General features: G+C 43.2%; 1 protein-coding gene across 3 annotated transcripts in view; it reads right to left on the minus strand.

The window, feature by feature from the left end:
* Nucleotides 1–1,371: 1,371 nt before the first annotated feature.
* The window catches only part of KCTD20 (potassium channel tetramerization domain containing 20), a 32,016-nt gene continuing 9,511 nt past the window's right edge, over nucleotides 1,372–23,876 (minus strand). For 2 of the 3 annotated variants that reach the window (XM_075064950.1, XM_032804852.2), the window contains 7 exons: nucleotides 12,303–12,505; nucleotides 10,638–10,905; nucleotides 9,699–9,801; nucleotides 9,131–9,251; nucleotides 6,590–6,787; nucleotides 4,623–4,733; nucleotides 1,372–4,297 (listed from right to left, as the gene is read on the minus strand). In XM_075064950.1, coding sequence (XP_074921051.1) covers nucleotides 4,005–4,297; nucleotides 4,623–4,733; nucleotides 6,590–6,787; nucleotides 9,131–9,251; nucleotides 9,699–9,801; nucleotides 10,638–10,905; nucleotides 12,303–12,505 — 1,297 coding nt within the window. In that variant the 3' untranslated portion in view covers nucleotides 1,372–4,004. The remainder of the gene's footprint in view (nucleotides 4,298–4,622; nucleotides 4,734–6,589; nucleotides 6,788–9,130; nucleotides 9,252–9,698; nucleotides 9,802–10,637; nucleotides 10,906–12,302; nucleotides 12,506–23,876) is intronic. The other variant, XM_032804854.2, reaches the window with a different exon arrangement.

Here is a 23,876-nt window from a genome sequence, read left to right on the forward strand (position 1 = left end):
TGTATGCACAGGGAAGGAGCTGCCCCTGTTATAGGATGTGAGGGCTGGGTCTTCGGTTCTATTCCCACAGAGCTGGAGGGTCAAGGGGAATCAGAACTGCAGCTCTTGTTTGTTAGACTTTGCCACATCCCAGGAAGGCACCTAGGGCTAGAAAAAAGGGTGTACAGCATTCAAATGGAAGAGGGAAAGCACGCAGGAGTTCAGTTTTTTTCCTTTAGTGGGTCAGACTATCTGAGCGCCACCCCTTTATTTCACTCCCTGTTGTATGTAGAGTGGGAACTGAGCCGCAGTGCGTGGGGCTGCTTGGATTGTGGGGTGTTAGGTACAGTTCTTTATGGAATGAGCATGCCTGCTGTGAAATTTTGAGTGGGCATTCAAATTTAGGCAAGGCTCGGGGTATTCTGACACAAAGACCTACACTCTGGAAATTGTCATGTTGGGCCCCCAAGAACTGAGAGCCCCAATATCACTAGCCCTGTCTGAAAATCTTGGCCATCACTTATACCAGCATTAAATGAGCTGATGTTTAAAGCTGGCACATTAGAATCTTACTGTGTAACTTGTTATAGCCAACTGAGCCTACGGCATTAATCCCAAAATCAGAAGTTGAATTTCAATAGCAGTCCAAACCCTTCAATCTGCCAGGGAAGGATGAGATTTCATCACTGGTCAGTGACAGCCCTGGCCTTTCTTTGAAAAGACTCTCAAACCCTGCCCCTTGAGAGCTTAGCCTGGGAAACCCTCTTTAAACAGATGTGAGCTAACGGTAATGGTTGGCTGCTAAGGGTAAGTGCTGCATGGCAGACAAAGTTCAGTTCCTGGGTCCCAGCTCTTGAGAAGCACAAGGGTAGCTTAGCCCCTGGAGCAAAGGAAGGTCCCCTTTTGTTACCCACACAGGCTAAAGCAGGGGTCAGCAACCTTTCAGAAGTGCTGTGCCGAGTCTTCACTCTAATTTAAGGTTTCATGTGCCAGTAATACATTAACATTTTTAGAAGGTCTCTTTACATACAACAATAGTTGTAAATAGAAAGTAAATAAGGTTTTTAATGTTTAAGAAGCTTCATTTAAAATTAAATTAAAATGCAGAGTCCCCTGGACCGGTGGCCAGGACCCAGGCAGTGTGAGTGCCACTGAAAATCAGCTCACGTGCCACCTTTGGCACACATGCCATTGGGTGCCTGAGAGTAAAGCAGAGGAAAATGGGGGGTCTCTTCAGGGCTGTATAAACAGTGAGTGGGATCTTGAGGAGCGAAAGGAATAGAACTGTCAGTAGAAAGCAGCTCAAGGGACTCAGGAAAGCTGCAGGCTTGATGGACAGCTCGGTCCTTCAAAATTCCCTTTCTGCTTACTAGAGAACATAGAGACTGCATGTAAATTATAACACTTTATTACAGAAAAGAAACCTTACAACTGCAGGATTCCGTAAACACCATGAGTAACACTGAACCAAATATAAAACATAAGAAACAAGTTGATCTTGTACCTGAACGCTCGGTGACTTTCAATGTCACCATTTACTTAGTTTTAAACTATGTTCCAGTGGAATTTGCTTTAGAACATTCCAGAACTGTATCTGGTAAACGACACAATTGTGGTGAACAGAATAGTTTATGTAAACCCTTTCTTAATTAGCTGTATTCCATACCCCTAACACACAAAGTGCTGAGTGCCCTCAACACCCACTGAATCTAAAAGGGTCTGTTCAGGTACCCAGTGCTCAGCCCCTGATACTCCAGTGTGGACAAGGGGAGTTGAGGGCACTGTGTGTGTACAGAAATATGTGAACTCAAATTCCAGACCAACTATCCTGTATATCTAATTTACTTAAAACTGAAAGTGGTGCAGAAATAGACACCCCGTAAGGCCACACTGCTGATACTCCAAATTAAGTCAACGGGTCGTCTCATGTGAGCACCTCCCTCCAACCTGAGGAAAGGGCTCAATCGGGCATTCCAGCAGGCAGATTTTTTTTCACATGCCATGTAAAAGTCTTCCAGCATTTAATAGAAAGAAATTAAAACTAACAGTAGAAAGCGATTGCATAAAATGTCTATTGTCCTGCCAGCAAATGGTAAAGGACACTTTTTTTTTCTGTCCTGCCCTAAAGAGTTAGGAGGAGCTTTTCGAAAGCACCTAAAGGGATTTCAGAACACCCAGCCTAGTGACTTTCAGTAGGTAGTTTTGAAAATCTCCTTCCCTTAGGCACTTGTAAGGAGAGGAAATCTGTTTGAGGCCAAGAAAGCGCCACTGCAAATATGGGAACCTGGCCTCAGAGATAGTCAAGCACAGATACAAATGGGAACTAGATACACATCAGCAAGTATTTTTCTTTTTAAACTAAAGCAGCATTTGTAAATGCGTAAGACAATTTGTGCTTATTATCAAGTTAAGTATGGCGAGAAAAAAAACACTCAACTATACCTTTAGCAGCAAGAGAGTCTAGTTTACAATCTGCAAACAGATGGAGGGAAAATATGCTTTGCGTTGCTTTCACCAAACAGTGGGTTGGGAGTGGGAGGAGAAGAGGAAAGAAGCAATGCTGAAAGTGACTGCTTAGTTTAGTATTTTAGGGGCTGCTTTTAAGAAACTGGGCTCTGTTTTTGTAGGCAGGCAGATGTGTAAGAGGTATGAGTTTCAACCACAATTAACTGCAGGTGTACTTATTTGGAGGGGCAGAACTGAACATTTGCACCCCTTTAAAAAAATTAGGACTTCAGACTGGACTGGCTGCAACCATGTTTGAACATGGTCATGGCTTGTATGTTCTTGTATCCAGTCTGAACTGGGCCCTTAGCGCACATGCCACCTCCCAAAACAAGTCAGGAAAAGCAGGAAACATTTTCTCTCAGCTGTAGATTTACTTCCTTACAAAGCTGTTCTTACTAAGTATATACAAAATGCTGCTAAAATTCCCCCCCAGTCTTTTGGGTAACTCTATTCTGTCAAACAGGCAAATCAGTTGGAAGGAAGGAGTTTGCCTTGAAATCTGCACCGCAGCCCAAATTCTGCAATTGGATGTGTGTGGGGTGCCCCCATTGAAGCCAATGGGAATTTTCAACAAATAGCTGCAGCAATCGTAAAAGAGGAAGACAAAACTACCTACGGGTTCTGCCAAGGTAAATTCAGTTTACATGGCTGTGCTGAGAGACTCTGGCTTATCATGCATGTGCAGCAAGAAACAGTGGTTCTTCAGCTACAGAGCCATTGCTAAAGGAGCTTCACACATTTCATAGGCTAAGTCAGACTGCTTTATTTGGCAAAATATTATCTAGATTTGTTTTCATTCCACACCACCTTCTACTCTGGGTAAGCTCAACAGCACAACCGTGTCCTTAATAAAAAGAGGTGATTCTGACTTGCACAGAACTGTAAATGAGCATTGGCCTGTGAACAGCTGAATGCTACTTGTTAAACCATCTCCACCTTTCTAGACTACAGTAGTATACATGCTGGATGCCAGGCCTACTGGTGGTGTAAACAGATTCCTTCACCTCTGGTGTTTTACTGACACAACGGTGTCCCATCTGCGCTTGGATGGAAAAGTGGAATCTGTCTTGCGGTGCTGGTTGGTCCCTTTGTAACTGAGTGATCATCGTTAAAACAAAGGCAAGCATCTACAATATAATTATCTTTTGATGCTAATATTCACAGCATTCTCCTTCTTACGATGAATTTTTTTTTTAAACACTTCTGTTCTTTCACAGGTTTAGATGAAGCTCAACCACCACCAATCCACGTGGGCACAGGCACCTGGGGAAATCTCAAAGCCTCCGGCTGCAAAGAGCTTCCATCCCTTCCTTCTCAATTGTCCTTGCAATTGCACTGTTAGATGCAGGGACCAGAGCTCATTATTAACATGCTTGAAATATTCCACTATAATAAGAGTGACTACAAGGATAAAACACCTTGCAAGAGAGCGTGTCCCATGTCCTGGGATGAAATGATGCTGAGAAATTTCCCAACACAGGAGAGCTACTGGGAAGCCGCAGACCCCTTAGTCTGTATTAATCCGGCAGATCGTTAGGAGCCATTTGTGAGAATGGTGCATTTAACCTATCAAGTTCATCTACCTGGGGTGGATGATGCATCAGAAGTTCCTGGTCTTCTGAAACATCCTCGCCTACTGCCACCAGGTTTGTTAGAGATTTGCTTCTCACACACTGGAAATCGACGTGACGGCTCTTTCCTTCTTCCTTTTCCCAAGACATCTGGATGAACGGCCGTTGCACATAGTTGTATATAACTTCTGACCGGCCTCCGGGTCTCCTCTTGACCTTCTCTTTACATGTCGGATAACCTGAAGCACAATCAGCCTGTCAGTTCCAATCCACCCCTTTCATGCATCACAGCACTGCACAACAAAAGGAACCCTAAAGAACAAGTTATGGCCCGGCAAGAATACTGGGTAGAGCGGGGACAACACCTCTAGCACTAGGTGGAAAAGTGCTCTCATTCTGCATTTAGACTCTGTAAAAATGAACTAGGACTACAGTACAGAGCTTCAGATTCTACCAGCTCCCCCAGAGACCGGGTATTGAAACTGGCAGTAGAGGTATTGGTGTCCAAACCAATTGTGTTCTCTCTTTATTTAAGGTTTCTGTTGTTTAGGAAATAAAATGTACCTTCAATGCCAATTCGAATATTTTTCAGCCCACGCTCCTTTAAGACAGTTTTTGCAACATCACGGTTCTCGATGTACTTGAAGAATCTGTACAGCTTGGAGCTGTAAAGAACTTGAGAAACACAGTGATTCATTAGTCACAACAAGACATGCATCTCCACCTAGCTTTTGGCGTAAATGGTAGGGGCTGGGATATTTCTCTTGTGATGCCTGTGGGCAGCCCTTGGCAGTCTGCGTGCTGGGAAAGTCAGCCTTGGGGTTTCAGAACTACTTTTAATATCTATCATCAGGCAACATATGGGCCCAAATTCCTTGGTGAGGTGGGGGGTGATACAAGATACAGGGTGGGTAAAAATGGGTCTGGAAATAGTTAAGTGGTAAATTCATGTAGATTGGTGAAAGTTACCATTCAGTGGCTAGGTAAAATGAATACAACCCTTTCGGGGGGAAGGTACAGGAGTTTTTACAGGAAATGCAAATTAAGAAAAGGATGCAAGTTAGAGTGTGTGTGTGTGGGATTATCTTTTCACTAGTTCTACCCTCTTATTGTTAGTTACATTCATTTTGCAAACCCAGTGAATATTGCATCTTCTCTAATAAATCTGTCCCCAAGACTTTTATGTAAGTAGCATCTTCTTGCATCAGGGTGCAGCAGTGCGTCTCAAGCAATAACAACCACCCATCACATCTTTAAACATGGGTGGTTGGTGGCTGCTCTCATCCAACAGCCTATAGTTACAGGAAATCACTGATCATATGCCAGTTTTTAGTGTTGGTAAATGGAACAAATCTTGTCTGTCTGCTCTATCCAGGAAACTGCAAATGGGAAATATGAATGTTTTGTGCCTTTGTTTGATTAAAATGTTATCTCAAGCAAGGATGATGCAACTTCCATATACTAAAGAGGGATTTTGTCCCCACACAAGGGAAAATGGTCAGATACACAATAGCTTCCTTTAAACTTAGATCTAATTACCCTTCCTTAGTATTGCTGACTAGAATGTTGTTATCAAGCAGATTATTTCCCTTTTCTACACTACAGTTCATCTGCTTCTAAACCTGAGACCACCCAGCCAGCTCCCTTCTATCAGGCTATAATGTCACAGAAACAAGATTGTTTGTTTTCTGTAGGATTAAGCAGAAGAGGCCTGATCCTAGGAGGTGGGAGGGCCCTTAGCATCTACAAGGAGAAGACAAGCTAGTAAGAAAGGACACACTTATTCCAACACCACTATTTGAGAGCAATTCTGCCGCCAAAGCTCTCATTAATATCAATACGAATCTTAAGTGAAGGAGGGATAGGTGATTGGGTCCACTGACAAAAGTAGAGGAAATATACTATTTTCTATAAATATTCTTTTTTTTTTTTAAGGTTTGCTCCAATATGAAAGTCTCTGGTTGTTTGGCTTTGCCTTTAGATTTCTGGCTTCAAACAGTCTTCATTGGGGTATTCTGCTTTCTATATGTTCATAGAACTCCTACAGACGCTGACAGCAAAAGGTTGGAATCAAGATCTGCCATATGGCTCGTCACTAAACACTTAGCTAGGTCAATATTAATGAGACAATTGTCTTTAAAATAAATATTTTTACAAGTTTTTGATGAAATCTCTCACTCTGTGGTAAACCATTCCCCCCCTAATGAAATCTCAACAGAAAAATAACACATCAGATTTAACAAATTAAACAATTTAAATCACAGTTATTTTATTGTGTTAAATCTGATGATGTGAATCAAGCATTCTGAAGTAAACAGCCAGGGTCTGATCTTCCCAAGTGTTGATTAGACACACAACTCCAGTGGAGGATACAGGTGCTCAGGACCTCTAAAAATCAAGCCATTATCATCTTTTCAATCGAAGGAAATGTCCTTGCCTAAGATCAAATAGAGCTCCTGAGAAAGCCAGTCACTGGAAGCTGTCACCTCATTCAACAAATGGTCTTTAAAAAAACAATTCCCAGTTCTTACTTTGTGAGTATTCCTCTCCCATTGGAGGTGGATGGTCTTCGTCCCAGTCCACTGTGTCTTCATCTGTTAATACTACAATGTGACATTCGCGTTCTCCTTTCCTGGCGCTGTGCACCATTATGGGCAGAATAAGCTCTTCCAGGTAGTTATCAAACTGCTTGTGAGCTCCATCATTAGAGAGTTCATGCAACAAAGCACCTAAAGGAGACAAAGCAAGTACAAATAAGTAAGCATTACTGATTTGCCACTGTGTTTTATACTAAACTGAACTAGGACACACATTTCTGGGGGTATGACTCGGTAAGATGGTTTTAAAACCAACACCACTTGCCTCTCTGTAGCACTCAATCTGATGATCTCAAAGCATTTATAAACATTAGTGAATAAAGCCTCACAACCTCCAAGTAAGGAAAGTGGTGTTCCCATTTTACAGATGGGAAACTGAGGGTAGAAAAAAAATCAAGGCCAAATGTTTCAAAAACAAGGCTCCTACTGTAAATTTATAAATTAGGCCCTAAATAAAGGTGGCCTGATCTTCAGAGATGCTGAGCATGCACAGATCTCTAATGTCAATGGCAGCTGTGTTTACTCAGGCCATGTATTTAGGTACCTGTAGATAGATTTAGGCACCCAAGCGTGGACTCAATGGCTTGTTCACACACAGTCACTGGGAGAGCCCATAAATCCCAATCCCTTTAACCATAGCACCATCTCAACATTTTATGTAACATACATCTCAACCCTATGCTTTATTGATAGTTATATCTACAATAAACGAGTACCCATCCCAAGGCCCTGGACCCCTTTGACAACCACCTTAAAAACATACATTCATACGAACAGTATCTCTAGTCCACTTCCCAGATCACAATGCTGGCAACAGCAAAAATAGAATACAAAGTTGATTTAAATTTTAGGGCCATTACAAGGAATGATTTAAAAAAAAAAAAAAAAGCCCAGACCCAATCACTATAGTAAAATCATAATAGAGAATTAATAATAGATTACCATGAATTCTTACAGTGAATTTAAATGTATGCATCTGTCGCAGATCCACAGGATCTGTGGTAGGCACCCCAGGTTTCGAACAGTCTGTAGGAGGAAGCCCTTTGGTGTGCCTGCTAGACCCCAAGGGGTCTCACTCTTCGTGCACAGGGTAGGTCATGCTATCGCAACTGCCTCCTTAGACCGAACCTCTGGGGCACCAGCACTCCTGTTTCACAGCAAGTCCAGCAGAGACAGATGCCTGGCAGAGACTTGTACGCTCTTCAGGGATTAATGCACCTCACCAAGCATTTGCAGTGACACTCAACTTAGTTAATTGGAACACAGCACAGGAAGTCTTTAGGTTACCTCAGAGAGCTGAAGGTTAAAGTATCGCCCATTCTGGTTAGCCCAGAGCTCAGCCAAGCTGTGGTGAACCCCATTATTCTAGCTCTGAGGCTTGGTCTATACTAAACATTAGGTTGACCCAGCTACATCAGTGAGAGGTGTGAAAAATCCACCCCCCTCCCTCCAAGCAGCACAAGCCGACCTAACGCCCAGTGTAGACAATGCTAGGTTGACAGAAGGATTCTTCCATTTACCTAACTACCACCTCCTGGGAAGGTGGCTTACCAATACCCATAGGAAAACCCCGCCCCTTGGCATAGGTAGTGTCTACACTGAAGCACTGCTGTAGACAAGCCCTTAGTTTGAACTCCTTTGTGACATCTCAGGCAAGAGCCCAGACTCCTTCCAGCAGCCCACTCTTACCCGCCACCTCACATCTTCCTAGTCCTTTGTTCCCAAGCTGAGAAAGTTTGCCCAGCTTCCCTGCTGGGAGGTAGGGAAATCCATCTGCCTCTGAGCCTTTGGTTGCTAGAGTCATGGCTATGTATGCCAACAAAACTTACATTGCTCAAGGTTTATAGAGCTCTCTCCTGTCAGCTTAGAGCAGCTATGCGAGTGACCTTACAGCAGCACAGCTGTGCCGCTGTAAACTCGCTCGTGTAGAGGTGGCGTAGGGGTCAATGTCCTGGTGATTGGATTTGCTATTGTCTTCTCAGATTCACCATAGATATGGGGTCAGTGTCAGCCAGTCCTTTTGAATGACTCATTCAGGGTCAGACAGCTAGGCATCACTCATACCAATATCTCGGCCTGCTCTGAGAGCGAATAGTCTTCCTCCCACTAACGAGGCAATGCATAAGGGAAACTGAGGCCGACACCGGGGTCACAAAAATATTACCTCATCACAGCATCATTTCCAGCAATAGCCCTCCAGTATTTAAATTCTTGCAATTATTTGCAATCACACACAAAAAGAGAAGAGCAAGAATTTGGATCTTGCAAGATGCGGAGCACTCTGGCCCTGGTCCAGCAAAGCACTTAAGCACATGCTTAGTTTTAAGCACATGAGTAGTGCCACTGGAGTCAATGGAACAAAACTGCTTAAAGTAAATCACATGATTAAATGCTTTGCTGGATTGGGGCTAAAGTCTCAGCACCTTGTAGGATCAAGCCCTAACTTCTAGCTAATTTCCTCTCCCCCGTACTTACTTAGGTCTTGACATTTGATTGTGTTGAAATCAAAGTTGATACAGAGGTAATCGCACGTATCTCTGAGATCAGGGATAGAAATTCCATTGGGGCAGTTAATGATTCCAGTTTTGTAATAATCCTGTAAATAAATTGTTAAGAAGGAAGATGATGTTTCTTTTTTAAAAAAATCTCAGGCTAACCTGGAAATATCGTTAATTAGTTTATCGTTCTGTTGGCAGACAGTCACGAACAACTTTGTTAGCTAGCAAAAAAAAAAAAAAAAAAAAGACAAAGCAGCTTTGCCATGCAACAGAGGAATTATTCATGCAATTAATGTATGCAGAAATAGGGTGACTGAGGGCAGCGCTCAGAAACTGAAATGGTACAAAGGGAGGGAAAAGAAGTGGCAACACAAGTTACAAGATGGCAGATTGATCCACATAAGAAAGAAGAGATTAAGATTTATAATCCAAATGTAAAATAGTTCTGGAACGTAAATTCGAAAGGGCAAGCAGCTGCTCTGAAGGAAGCGCAGCTTTGCAGACATGATGAACAACGGTTTTCATAGCTAAAAATGTGACCTCACCAGCACTGTGTGAAATACAGTGGAACTAATTCCTTCTGCAATTTCATATTCTCCCTTTTCATTTGGCCGAGTGAAATTATATTCTCTACCTGCGCCAAACATTCTGAAAGATAAAAACACATATACAAATATATATTAATACATTCATAATGTAGACCAGATGGTGCACTGACATTAAGAACAATAAAAAAACCCACAGTTCTTTACAGTTGGAGGCCCAAATTCAGTGCTTTATTTTATTGTGACTTTTAAGAGATTTGATCTCAAACAGGCCCTGTTGTAGCAGAGTTGTGTGTCCATAACTGAACCATTCCACTGTTTGGAAGAAGTAGCAGTCACTGTTCTGTGAAGGCTGGCATTCAACCTTGGGTCAGATAAATGCTTCTTGGCTACCAACGCCCTCCCACTGAGGTCCAGCTTGAGGGGGAAAAAGGATGGTGAAGTAGCAACGAGTATATATATATATATATATATATATATATATATATATACATACACATACACACACACTTTGGCTAGTAGTAATCAAGCTAGTGAGTTCATGATTAGGTCACTTATCTGGATAATAAAATACATTATATGGGTTTGGAAGGGGGCTCCTGGGACAGTTGGGGGACTAAGCCTCTGAATTACTCACAGCAGAACTGGGGAGGAGTGAAAGACATGATAAATAGCAGAAAGGCAGGGGTTGAAGTGAGCCAGCAGAGTGTCTTCTACTGCCATACTTAGTGCTGATTCAGTACTGACTCAGAGGGGGAAGCACTACCTACCAAATCATCAGTTTCCCTCTTGCTGGCTCTAATTTACAGGGTCTCCTAGCCAAGTGCTGAACCAGTCTGATTCCGCTTAGCTTATGAGAGCTGAGATCTCACGTTCTAGTTGCTTTCGGAAAGCGTTTGTCCCATTTTAAACATCTTTAAAATTATTGAAATCACCTACCTTCCCAGCATGGTGTCAGGATGAGCAGTGAAAATCTGTGGATTTACCACAAATCGAGTGCCATCTACAACAAGAGTCACTTTCTCTGGGGCCTGGGAGGATTGTGAACTACTGGTGGAGCCCATGGCGCTGCTACCATTTCGTTCTTGAGCAGTAAAATGGTCTAGATGTCTTTTACTCCCAGCTTTGGGATTAGTGCCAGGTGTATCTTCAGGCATGTTACTTAATTGGGGAGTTGCTGGGCGAGAAGCGTATCTGAATTCGGTATCTAAACCCAACACAAATAAATATTGTGAGACAAACACTATTTGCTGGATAAGCACAGTTAATATTAAAACCCAACAATTAAATAGAAAAGCTTTGGGTCATGCAAGAAGGAAGAGCTGCTGACTGACATCAACACTCGGAGTTGAAAAGGGATGTCAATATATGGAATAGCATTTTACAGGACATTATATTATGTAACACCATACTACATCTTCAGGCTACAGATGGGCCTGACATCTGATCTAGATTCGGATGCAAACTTCCCTACAGTTCTAGGGAGCTCTGATTAACGTGGATGTTTAAGTGGATAAAATGGGAGCATGAAGATTAAAACGAGACAGATAAAATACACCGATACCTGTCTTAAGCAACCGCTCAAAGGACTGAAGATGGAGCAGAATCACATTCTTACTTCTGGATGTTTGAGGATACTTTGGAGATGTCACTTGAGATAGGATTCACAATAATAAAAGCAGCCTCTTGTGCTGGTTTCATTTAATTACCTTCCCCTGTGGTATGTGTGGTAAAGGTCCAGTGAACTAAACAAGGCCAGCTGTTGGCACTAGTGAACTCTGCAATTCCAGGGGCCCTCTCAATGGATGTGCGGTTTAAACTGGATATAAATGTTATAATTTTGTGGCGTGTAAAAAGGCCGTCGTACCATTGCTTCCAAGTAATCCTCCATGACCCTGGCCCAGCTCTGCAAGGGCAGGTTTGAAACAAGGGTGGCTTCCTTTAAGAATGGTATAGAATAGGTCTGATTTTAACTGAGAGTTGCTTCTAAGCTGAGATATTAAATACACATATGTTATTTCCTTTCTGAGACACAGCTGTCATTTAATAAGGGTTTTACTGAAGCAATAAATCATTAGATCTCAGACATTTGGGTATAAATATATAGTGCCTAACTGTCATGTACCATTAGTAACAAATATTTGGGGTACAAACATGAAGAATGGGCCTGATTTTGTGAGATGCCGAGTGCCCTCCATTCCCACTCAAGTCAAGTTTGGTGATGAGGACATAACATCTCACTGCATCATGTCCATTACCCGATAAATATTAACTGAGAAACAACTTTTAATATGAATTCTATATGTAGTGATCATCTTTCCAAGACAACACTATCCCAGACCCCATTGCGAACCTTCATACTGACATGATTAACACAGATTTTGCAAGTGCAAATAACTAAGTAAGGGCACATGTATGTGCACGTTCAATTCTGCACACTCACAAGTGCAAGCCATTTCAAGGCCCAGCTGAAAATGTGTCCTTCAGTATCCTGAATTGCCTTCTGGATCCTGGGAAACACTTCCCCAGGAATCAAAGGACCTTTGAAACCATGTCTCCCTTAGTTACATGTTCTTACAAAATAAATGTGTCCACCATCCTTACCATCATCCCTGGGCACTGCAGAAATGCTAGGGGTTTGGCTGTCTAGGGCCAGGCTATCTTCTTCTGGATCATGGATTGGAGGAGTTATATTTTCTGCAGGGTGATTAGACTCTTGATTTCTTGACTGGTCAGTCCCACTGGCACAGTTAATATTCATGCTGGGCCTCTGTAATGCAAACTGACTGCCGGTCCTTAGAGAGGTCCTATAAGAGAGGATCACAGGATAGTAGAGTTGGAAGAAGACCTCACAGGTCATTGAGTTCAACTCCCTCTACCTAAGGCTGGATCCAAAGCCCATTCAAGTCAATGGGTGTCTTTCCACTGACTTCAGACCTACTCTAGTCCATGGGGAGTTTTATCTAATCTCATTCTGAATGGCTCACCGATGTCTCAGTGACTTTCCTTGGCAGATGTTCTGTTGTAGAACTACACTTACCATCAGGAAGCTTGTCCTACATTTAAACTAAACTTGCCATTTTTAGATGAACCTTTTTGACCCTCAGCAAGGGTCCCAACTTCCACCTCACGCCTGCTCCCTCTCTCCTCCGCAGTCTTTTCATATCCCATCCACGCAAAGCACCAGAAGGTAGAGAGCTTTCTGCTTCCTGTGCACCTGACTGCAGCCACCGGGGACAATAATGGGGTTCCAAGGAGAGAAAAGGGAGGAGCATTGGGGATTCACTAATGGCAACTCTCAAACAAACCCTCCCTCCTAGCAGCCAGAAACCCTCCCTCCTCTGAGCACAGTGTCCCCTAGAGGTTCCTTCAGTAGCTTGACTGTCTGAAGAGTTAGTGCCATTACATTTTTGTTCAGTGTTGAATAAGTTCTCCCCCCCGTCACACAATTTCCTCTCAATATTTGTGTAGCGCCATCTTATCCCTGCTTTCCCCTTAAACCTTCTTGCACATGAGGTCTTCCCAACCCTCATATGCAATACCTAAACCTGTTGCTTCTTCATCTAAAACATCTTAATAATCCAGCCTTTCCTCTCCACCCTTCCTACTAAAACCCTGTCTCATAGTCACAGGGCTGTGTGTGTCTTGGTGCTCTCTCTGGTCTGAGTGCACCCGTCAGGTACGAGCCTCATGCCATTCCTCTCCTGGGGTGGAGTCATGCAATTCTCTCTTACACAGGGTACTATGGCCCAGGCTATCAACCATGCTAAGCCAGCAGGTCCAACTGGGTTTGACACCTGCAGTTCTTCCCTTTGGGAGTCTGTGACCAGTGATAAATAGTAATCAGAGTGTCTTCTTAAACCAACATATTGTTTAATCTTAATTATACAAACAAAGCATAACACAAGAGAAAAATAGGTTTTTAAAACAATAAATGGTCTATACATGTCTATCTTATCTATAGGGTTATCATCCCCCCTGAAGGGAACCTAAAAGGCCTAACTTCCTCAGATAGCCCCCCCAGTGTATCAGTCTGTCCCCCAAAGAGCCCTCAAACAACTGACTGACTGCTGGACAGAGTCCTTTTAACTGTTTATAGTCTTTTTCATCTGTTGGTTCCCAGCAATGGCAAAACAAGCTTTGTAACCTGGCTGGAGCCCAGAAGGTACGATCTTCACAGTTAATAGCTCAGCCATTGTCTCCTAACCCCTTGGAAATGTTTGCCAGGAGATGTCTTATCTCAAACCACTGTGTTGCCTTCCTATTGGTTTCCCAACCCTGTTCATTTAACCCAGTGCTGCTGCATATTAAACCTCCCAATATTTAACCCAATGCAATCGTACAGTAACTATCCCAATAATCGTATTGCATACAGTGTTTCTGCATTATTACCAAGCAGTCCCACGTTTGCCAAACCCTCATCCGGGCCTTCATCAGCTCTTGCTTTAATTAATGCAACCCCCCTCCCGTGTACGCTCTCCCGCTTTTACCATTCTGAGTCCATCACCCCTACTCCTTGTATCTAGTCACTGGTTTCTTCTCATTCCATATTAGCTTCACTTTATTTGTCCTGATCTTTAAAGCTCTACCCATATATCTGAGAGCATTTCACCCAATCCTACTGTATTCTCTCCCAGCTGCTCCCCTTTGCCTCTTTCTCCCATTCTCAATTTGACACTTTCTTTCATGCTACGCCTGATACAAGGCAACTTCCCCTCCCTTTGATCCTTCAAATCCCTCTTAGTTTTTCAAATACTTTCCTACGCTGATTTCACTAATGAGGTGTACCACTTCCTGAGCTTCAACCATGATTTAGTTGTATTGCCTTTGTCTCAATTAGAGTCTAATGTTTTCAAGACTGTTCTGTAAAACAGGATATAACATGTACTAAGCTACAGAATTAGTGAATAAAATATATTCGATAATGAAACAACGAGCTACTAGTAAATAATAGCAAGGGAGATTTTCAGTCTTAATGCACCAAGAAGGATGGTCTTAATGAGCAGTACAGCGGAACTGAAATAAGGGTTTCAGGGCTGTCATTAGCGCAGCTCAATGGAAGTGTTTCATTCCTAATTAGAAATTAACAAAAGCAGGAACTAATTATTTTTTCTAAGTGTAAATACTAATTTAGCAACATATTTATTTCTGCATATTTTTAGAAAAGACTCTGCTTGTGCTTCATGTAGTATTCATGAGAAAAAATAGCTCTTTGGCAACCACAACACCTTCTTCTGAATAGCAATTCTATTTTAGATAGGTACGATTGGCTCCAATGGATACACAGCAACATGAAAGACCTAGGCTACGTCTAGACTACCCGCCGTATCGGCGGGTTAAAATCGATTGCTCGGGGATCGCTATATCACGTCTCATCTAGACGCGATATATCGATCCCCGAGTGCACTTATATCGATTCCGGAACTCCACCAACCCCAACAGAGTTCCGGAATCGACAGGGGGAGCTGCGGACATCGATCCCGCGCGGTGAGGACGGGTGAGTAATCCGATCTTAGATATTCAACTTCAGCGACGTTATTCACGTAGCTGAAGTTGCGTATCTAAGATCGATTTCCCCCCGTAGTGTAGACCAGCCCCTAGTAAGGACTGTGACGGTACCTCCCATAAGACTTTATGGAAATATGCTTAGAATGCATTTTATGCTACATACCATACATATCACCATAAAGGTTATGATCTACTGAATGCATTAATCCTATTTGGATGCATGCAGTTATGAATGTTATGAACATTGGCTATATACTTGCTTGATTTCTAAGTAGCCTTAGTTAGAACATTTGGTCACTTCTTGGGAAAGGAATGTGCAAGTTAAGTGCTCAGTCAGGAAGCTCTTACAGACAAAAGAGCTCAGAAGACTCTAATCCACATAAGAAGTCTACCTGAGGATGTTCAAGGTAGCATGTGGGTAATGGCTGCTATCTGCAAGTCCTGAGTCATGCATGGGCATGTGACTTGCCCATGTGATTCCGAATCTCCGTTTTGTGACTGGATTCTACACAGGGGGAGGGAAAGGTGTCTAGGCAGAAGAGAAAGTCTATTTAAACCCTTGGAAGACCCCTCCATGTGGTCTTCAGCTTCCACCCCCCCAGGATACTTGGAAGAAACTGGAACAAAGGGGTGTGAGTGATTTCTGGACCCAGGCTAAAAGGAGATTAGTCTGTAAAAGGGAGCATTCTGGAACCGGTGAGGATCTTATCTGTATTAAGTTTGATTAGACAGATTTGCGCATTTTATTTTATTTATTTTGCTTGGTGATTTACTTTGTTCTGTCTGTTACTACTTGGAACCACTTAAATCCTACTTTCTGTATTTAATAAAATCTCTTTTTACTTATTAATTAACCCAGAGTATGTATTAATACCTGGGGGAGCAAACAACAGTGCACATCTCTCTACCAGTGTTATAGAGGGCGAACAATTTATGAGTTTACCCTGCATAAGCTTTATACAGGGTAAAACAGATTTATTTGGGTTGAGACCCCATTGGGAGTTGGGCATCTGAATGCTAAAGGCAAGCACACTTCTGTGAGCTGTTTTCAGGTTAACCTGCAGCTTTGGGAAAAATAATCCAGACCCTGGGTCTTTGTTGGAATAGATGGGAGTGTCTGGCTCAGCAAGACAGGGTGCTGGAGTCCTGAGCTGGCAGGGAAAACAGGAGCAGAGGTAGTCTTGGCACATCAGTTGGCAGCTCCCAGAGGGGTTTCTGTGATCCATCACAAGGATATTTTAGTTTGAGGAAATTTAACAGATCACAGTACAGAACTCCTATCACCAATTACTAGAATTTGTCTAGACTCATACTGCTGCGTGACAAAATTAATCTCCAAGTAATGAACACATTTAAAATGAGCACAATTCTGTTTCTAGCAACTTACTGCCTGGAGTAAGACGGAATATGTATCTCCACAAAGCGCAGCAAAGCACACTATAAACCTGCCAACGCCATTGCAAAACTGACTTTCATTAAATTTCAAACTACATAAAAATTCACAGCAAGTCTTGTAACTCGTTTTGATACAAATCTATAGCATATGTTTAAAAATAAATCAATTAAGATTACAAAAGCTTTATCAGATATTTTTTAGGCCTGTTCCACATGTAAAACCTATACTGGCATAGCAGCTGGTTAGGAGTGCAGTTTGTTTGGCTTTTTACACCAGCATACCTATGGCAGTGTAAGCTCGACTGTAGACACACAGACTGGCATAAAAATGACTTTGCCAGCATAGCGTAATGTCTCTTGGGGAACTGGTGTGAGCTGTGACACAGAACCACATTTCTGCTGATATAAGATGTGTCTACACTTGGAGGGTTTGCCGGTACAGCAATACCACAGCAAAACATTTCTAGTGTAGACAAGACCTCACACTCTATAAAATCTACATCAAACCTTCCAAATACGCTACATTTAAGCAATGATAGGTGACAAGGAAATACTGGTACCTATTAATCATAATTATTTAACTATCAAATAGCTGCTGTGATCAAATCTCAACTGAATTTTTGTCATCAGTCAACCAACAAATCTTGCTGTCAGTTTTGCTCCAGATTAAATACACATATATGTCAGAGATTCCATGATCTCCATCACTCTGTAGGAGCCTGCACTGAAATGACCCAATCCTTTCTCATAATTTCTTATAAACCAGTGTTATGAAAGAGAAAGCTAGATGTACCTGACACCTATAAGTTGCAATAAATTTAAGATGACTCAGATAGCTTTTTTACTTTCTAGTTATCATGATGAATGTGCTTTTTATAAGAAGTTGGTTTTCAGACACTTTATTTCTCATCTTCTTCCTCCCGCACAAGTAAGTGAATTTAGTGCTGGTGAAAGCTACCAGACCATTGGCCCTCAAGATGTAGCAGCAGGTGCACACCACTATCAATCCTGCAAGTTCTTAGAGGCAATGTGGCTGGTGTTTCCCCATTGATTTCAACTGAAATTGTGAGTGCTTGGCCCTTCTGAAAATCTGGCAAAATGTGAATAATGCCAGTTGTGTTTCCACTGCGGCAGCATGGCTCCACTCTTCCCCCAACAAGAGTCTGTGTCTTATAGACGTGACTGAACTCCAGTTTTGGTGGATTAACAAAATGGGTGTTATTGAGCCAGCATTTTACACCATGATCACACGTGGATGGTTCTTAAGGCCATATAACAAGGCTATATTGAAGTCCTCTCAGTTCATTAAATGTCCTGACTGGGGTAAAGGTACATTACCTTAATCCTTGCCATGACAAGAACAAGCATATATACTGTACATAATAATTAGCATTTTTCATCTTCAAAGCTCTTTACAAACATTAACTAATTAATCCTTTGAACACGCATGTGAGGCACTGTCAGAACGTGTTTTAATTATAGAAAACAGAGGCACAGGGAAGACAAGGACTTTTCCAAAAGTGGCCATGGATTCTGAGTGCCCAACCTGAAACAGCTTGGGCCTGATTTTCAGAGATGTTGAGGACCCTCAGCTCCCACTGCCTTCAACTGGACTTTTGGGTGCTGAGCACCTCTAAAAATCAGGCCCATCATGTCTCAAGTTCAGCACCCAAAACAAGTTTTTGGGCATGTAGGCTGTGACCTGGCAAGGGTGTTAGTGCCAGAGCCAAAATTAAAACTCAGGTCTGGTACCTAGCATTTGATTTTACTTGGTGTGACAATTTGGGGAACCTGCCTATGAGCATGTTATGAAATCTGTTTAGTTATATGAAATTGTTGAATCAGTGAATGTCTCAATGCACAGAGAGTTAGTCATGGGCTGGTGAGGTCCCTGGTGTCAGCCATCCTGTTTGGAAGAAGCTTCAGAAAAAAGAAAACTTGTTAAACTTAACCATTAGGCTCTGGCCAAACAATATGCAAAGAAGGGTGTCGGAGCTGGAAAACCACTTTGATCAGGTTTATCTGCAGGGAGTGCAGAATGGAAAATCCCCAAACAGGAGAACAAAGGGACAGAGGTGATAGAGCAGGGGCTAAAAAAGACTAAAGAAAATGTGGGGCAAGAGAGAGGTACAGAGGGGCATGTTTTCAGAACAGAGGGGGCCGTTTTTGATTGAGATATCAGCTGAGAAATAAAGAAGTTGGCTGCAGGAGACAAACTCACTCTATTATTTCTAGAAGCTATATACAGGAGTGGAGTCCTGGACTCTGTCCAAATCCCAAAGAATGCTCAAGAGTCGTGAGGAAACTGAGACAGGGAAGGGCATATAAGTGGTTTATGATTTTGTCTAGATCTGTGTATCTCGTGCCATCCAAAGTAAACAGTAATTCTGTTAGAAACCTTTACAAAGCCTGTGCGTTATGTGCTTCAACTGTCATGCGTTACTGAAGAGATACGCTGTAAACCAGAGAGCCCGCAAGGCTGGAGCTCTGGGAAGGAGTGCGCTTAAACGACGGGTTTCTTCGCGGAGAGGGAGAAAACAGGTCAGCACTGCTCCTGGGGGCCTTGGGCTGCTGAACCATGAGGTTCTACTTCCAGAAAGGGGTAACAGAGTCTGTGCCCAGGAAGTGTGTCAGCGGTCAAAGAAAGTGCTGGAGCCTACTCAGATCAAGGGAAGTTTAAGAGCACATGGGTCCTGTGTAGTGGGGCCCCCACACAGCAGCCTACTGAGTATCCTGCAAGGGGAGATTTACAGGGCTGATATACTTGGCTTGGGACATTTGCCCATTTCCTGGAAAAGGAAATGTCCATTTTAAAATAACTTAGAAAATTAAAACATTTCTCAATAGTCAAAAGATTGAGAGAAAAAGTGCGTTGGTTACAAAACTGGAAGGTGCAGGGTTATCTGTCGTGATTCATTGAGGAATGTGGTTGTAAGAAGCTACAAAGGCAGTCTGGCAGGGAATAAGGAAGTACAGTTTTTACATTTTAAAGTGAAAACTGACACAGCTTCATTTGGTACAGCATCTTTCAGACAGCCTGCAAAACACTCTGCAGAATTAAACAATCAGACTGATGCTTGTTCCACATGATTCTCAATAAGATAAAACCCTCTGTGACGTTGCACTCCATAATGTTTTATGGAAATATGCTTATGAGTGTGAATATGATGTAACGAATATACTTTATGCAAAAGCAGCAGAGAATCCTGTGGCACCTTATAGACTAACAGACGTTTTGGAGCGTGAGCTTTCGTGGGTGAATACCCACTTCGTCAGACGCAGGTAGTGGAAATTTCCAGGGGCAGGTATATAACCATAATCGCAACCTACCGATCCGCTAGCCTACCTTCCTTGGCCTCCAGCGTTCCATTCCCTTGTGGACATCACCCCCTTTCCCTGCCCACGCCCCGCACCATCCCCATTGTCCCTCGCCTGAGCCCCTCTGCGCATTGAGGTACAACCGCATTCCTGCCTCTCTCCTACCCCTACCTCTCTCTCCTCTCCTTTCTCCCTCCTCCCTCTCCCTTTCTTTTCCGTCCCCTCTCCCCCCCCCCCCTCCCCTCCCCCTTCTCATTCCTCCCAGCCCACCCCCCTACCCCCACCGCCTTTCCCCCCCCCGCCACCCACCCTCCCTCTCCTCCATCCCCCCCCCCCCCCCCCCCACCCCTTTACATTGTTATAACTCCTCACCTTCAGCAGCCCTCTTTTTTTTTAAACCTAAGACTCCGGCTTTCGCACAGGAAATAGGAAACAGATCAACAGAGCCGACGTGTACCAGAAGCCCTACTGCAGACAAACCCAAGAAGAAACAACAGGACTCCACTGGCATCACATACAGCCCCAGCTAAAACCCCTCCAACGCATCATCAGGGATCTACACCCATCCTGGACAATGACCCCACACTCACAGGTCTTGGGTGGCAGGCCAATCCTGCCCACAGACACCTGCCAACCTGAAACGTATTCTCACACAGCACTGCACACCGTACCATAGTAACTCTACCCTCAGGAACCAATCCATGCACAAACCGCATGCCAACTCTGCCACATATCTACACGCACAGCGACACCATCAACAGACCTAACAGATCAGCCATACCATCACTGGTTCATTCACCTGCACGTCCACCAATGTAATATACGCCATCATAGCCAGCAATGCCCCTCTGCTATGTACATCGGCCAAACTGGACAGTCACTACGGAAAAGGATAATGGACACAAATCAGATATCAGGAATGGCAATATACAAAAACCTGTAGGAGAGACTTCAACCTCCCTGGCCACACTATAGCAGACCTTAAGTGGCCATCCTGCAGCAAAAAAACTTCAGGACCAGACTTCAAAAGAAACTGCTGAGCTTCGATCATCTGCAAATTTGACACATCAGCTCTGACTAAACAAAGACTGTGAATGGCTTGCAATACAGAACCAGCTTCTCCTCCCTTGGTTTCACACCTCTACTGCTAGAACAGGCATCATCCTCCCTGATTGAACTACCTCGTTATCTCTAGCTTGCTTGCTAGCATATATATACCTGCCCCTGGAAATTCCACTCCTGCGTCTGACGAAGTGGTATTTCCACCCACGAAAGCTCACGTCTCCAAAACATCTGTTAGTCTATAAGGTGCACAGGATCTCTGCTGCCTTTACAGATCCAGACGAACACCGCTACCCCTCTGATACTTTAGCAAAAGGTCTCCGTAACATACAAAGCTTATAATATACTAGTGTGTTCATCCTATTTTGTATGCAGTACATTCTTGTATCGAAGCTAAAATATGAAGTAACACTCTGAGGTCCTAGTAACTAAAAGTGTGGCCATTAATGGTGTTTAGAATTTGATGCTCCCACTGTACTAGGACAATTGGTTAGATATGATTTACCTGCAAGCCTTCCGTGGAGGTGTGGCAGCCCGTGGTATAAAGATAAGGTCCTACAGTGACATGGTGACTCCTGTCACACTATACTGGAACCATCTTCAATCTGGTACTTTTCCATCAAGAAGGAGGGGTGGGACAAAAGATTCCCACCTGTCCAAAGCTATAAAAGGGGGTGGAACAGAACATACGGGGGCTCCAGTCATGAGAAAACGCCCTAGTTTCCACCTAAGATGTCTGCGGAACTAACAAGGACTGTGCCAGGAAAGGGATTGGCCAGAACTATGGAAGAATCTAGTCTGTGAAAGAAGCATAGTGGAACATCTCTTGAGGGTTGAGATTTTACCAGTAAAGTAGTTCTTTAATTTATTAGGCATTTTTTGCTTTATTTTGCTTGAATAACTTACTGTTCGTTGTCTGTTATACATGAAACAACTTAAACCTACTTTTTGATCTAAAAAATCATTTTTGAACCCTAGAGCTAAGTGATTCATCCTGGGAAGCAAACAGCCTGTGCAAATCTCTCTTCACTGATATCGAGGGTAACAATATGGAGTTACCTGTTTAAGCTTTAAACGGGTAAAACGGGTTGATTGGGGTTTGGATCCCATTGGACTGGGGTTGCGGTCTGGAGATAGGTACCTGCGGAGCAGTTTTTGTTAGTCGGCAGCTTTGGGGTGTGGCCAGACCTGGGTCTGTGTTGCAGCAGGCTGGCAATGTCTGCTCACAAGACAGGGTTCTGAGTCCAAGCTGCAGGAAATGGCTCAGATGTAATTCAGCACGGTCAGCTGACAGTCCAAGGTCCTGTGCAAACCTGTCACACCCCAATTTGGATCTTCCATGTTGTGCATGGAGTGAGGAAAGGGTGCTAGCTGTCTTACTACACGATCTTTCTCTGCTCTCACTTGATATTCTGACACCCCCACCACACAGTCCCCTACACAGATATTAAGGGTGACATGCCACCTGTTACAGAGCAAAAAAAAATAATTGTAAAAGAGAATGGGGCAATGGAAAATATTAAAGTATGTTCATTAAAAATAAATATCCAGCAACAAAAGTCATCTGTATTTAGAGCCGCAAAATCTAAGATATCTGCTATATCCCATGGATATTTGCATCATGTACGGATGTTGGCAATCCGCTCCACTGGGCTTTTGCATGACAGAGGAAAGTAAAACTGCTAAAACAGCAAAAGTGACTATTAATCGCCATCAAGATGCTAAAGGCAAAAACAAAACAAACAAACAACTCTCATATTAAAATCTTCCACCCTTAATAATTTAAAGTGTACCCAAGAAGAATAAAACAAAATCTTAGTTAAGGTGACAAGTCCTTTAAATTTTGCAAAAAAATTTCCATTGGAAGTAGGCGAGAAAACATGAGTTAAGCAGGAATCACACTTAGAATGGGTGGCCTGACCTATTCTATGGCTACGTACAAATTAGAACATGATATATGTGTACTTTATTGGCACGTCTTTTCTAAGTGTTACCCGTGTTGTAATTTCCTAAGACTCATCCTGAGAACATGCCCAAAATGAGAAAGCTGCACATTTGCTATGCCTTTACAATTCTAGTTTGGAGAGTAAAAAGGAGATTTGCACACTGAAGGTTAAAAATGAGGAACAATATAGAAGAATAGCATGTTGCAAAATGGTACTTGGCCACTTTTGTGTATTTTTATCTATACCTGGAGGGAAGCAGCACACGACGAACTGTTTCTGATGTCCACTGAGGGAAACCCCGTGCCCCGGCCTCTGCTCAGCAGCCAGGCACAACTGCAGTCCTGACGCGTGGTGAGCACAGCTGGCTGACTAACACAGTGAGAAGTGGGTGGAGATTGTGTAATAGTGCCATCCCCTGAAAGGGGTGCGAGTGCTCCCCCTGTGGTTGGAGAACTAATGGCAAGAATTCTCCCTGAGTCTCCAGAGGTGCAGTGGGCTTCAGCAAACAGGCATGCCTATATATAGCACACTGGGACCAAAGGGAAGAGGGTGATAACATTTAGCAATAACTTAAGAGTGAGGGATGTGGCAGATACTGATTTCTGTACCTCTAGAGAAAAGCAAGAACATACGAAGAATATATCCTCAACGACAAAACAACAGCTCTGCTGAGAAAGACTGCTCAGGAGAGGATAAACCTGGACTCCAACCAGGCGACATCGAGGACACAAGGAGACAATCCACTGTGTACAACGAACCTCCTGAATGGCGAGGAATCGCAGTGAGGATGGTGAAGTTAAAAATGGATCACTCCGGATAGGGCCAAGAATGGGGGAACAAGCCCGCTGGCTGCTTGAAGTGCCTAACCTTGATTTCAGTGGGTTACAGAGAGGTGTGTGCCGCAGCCTGAGGTACACGTCCTTCCCCATTTGACTTGGTGAATAGGTAA

This window comes from Chelonoidis abingdonii, chromosome 4 (genome assembly GCF_003597395.2).
Source record: "Chelonoidis abingdonii isolate Lonesome George chromosome 4, CheloAbing_2.0, whole genome shotgun sequence".
NCBI lineage: Eukaryota > Metazoa > Chordata > Testudines > Testudinidae > Chelonoidis > Chelonoidis abingdonii.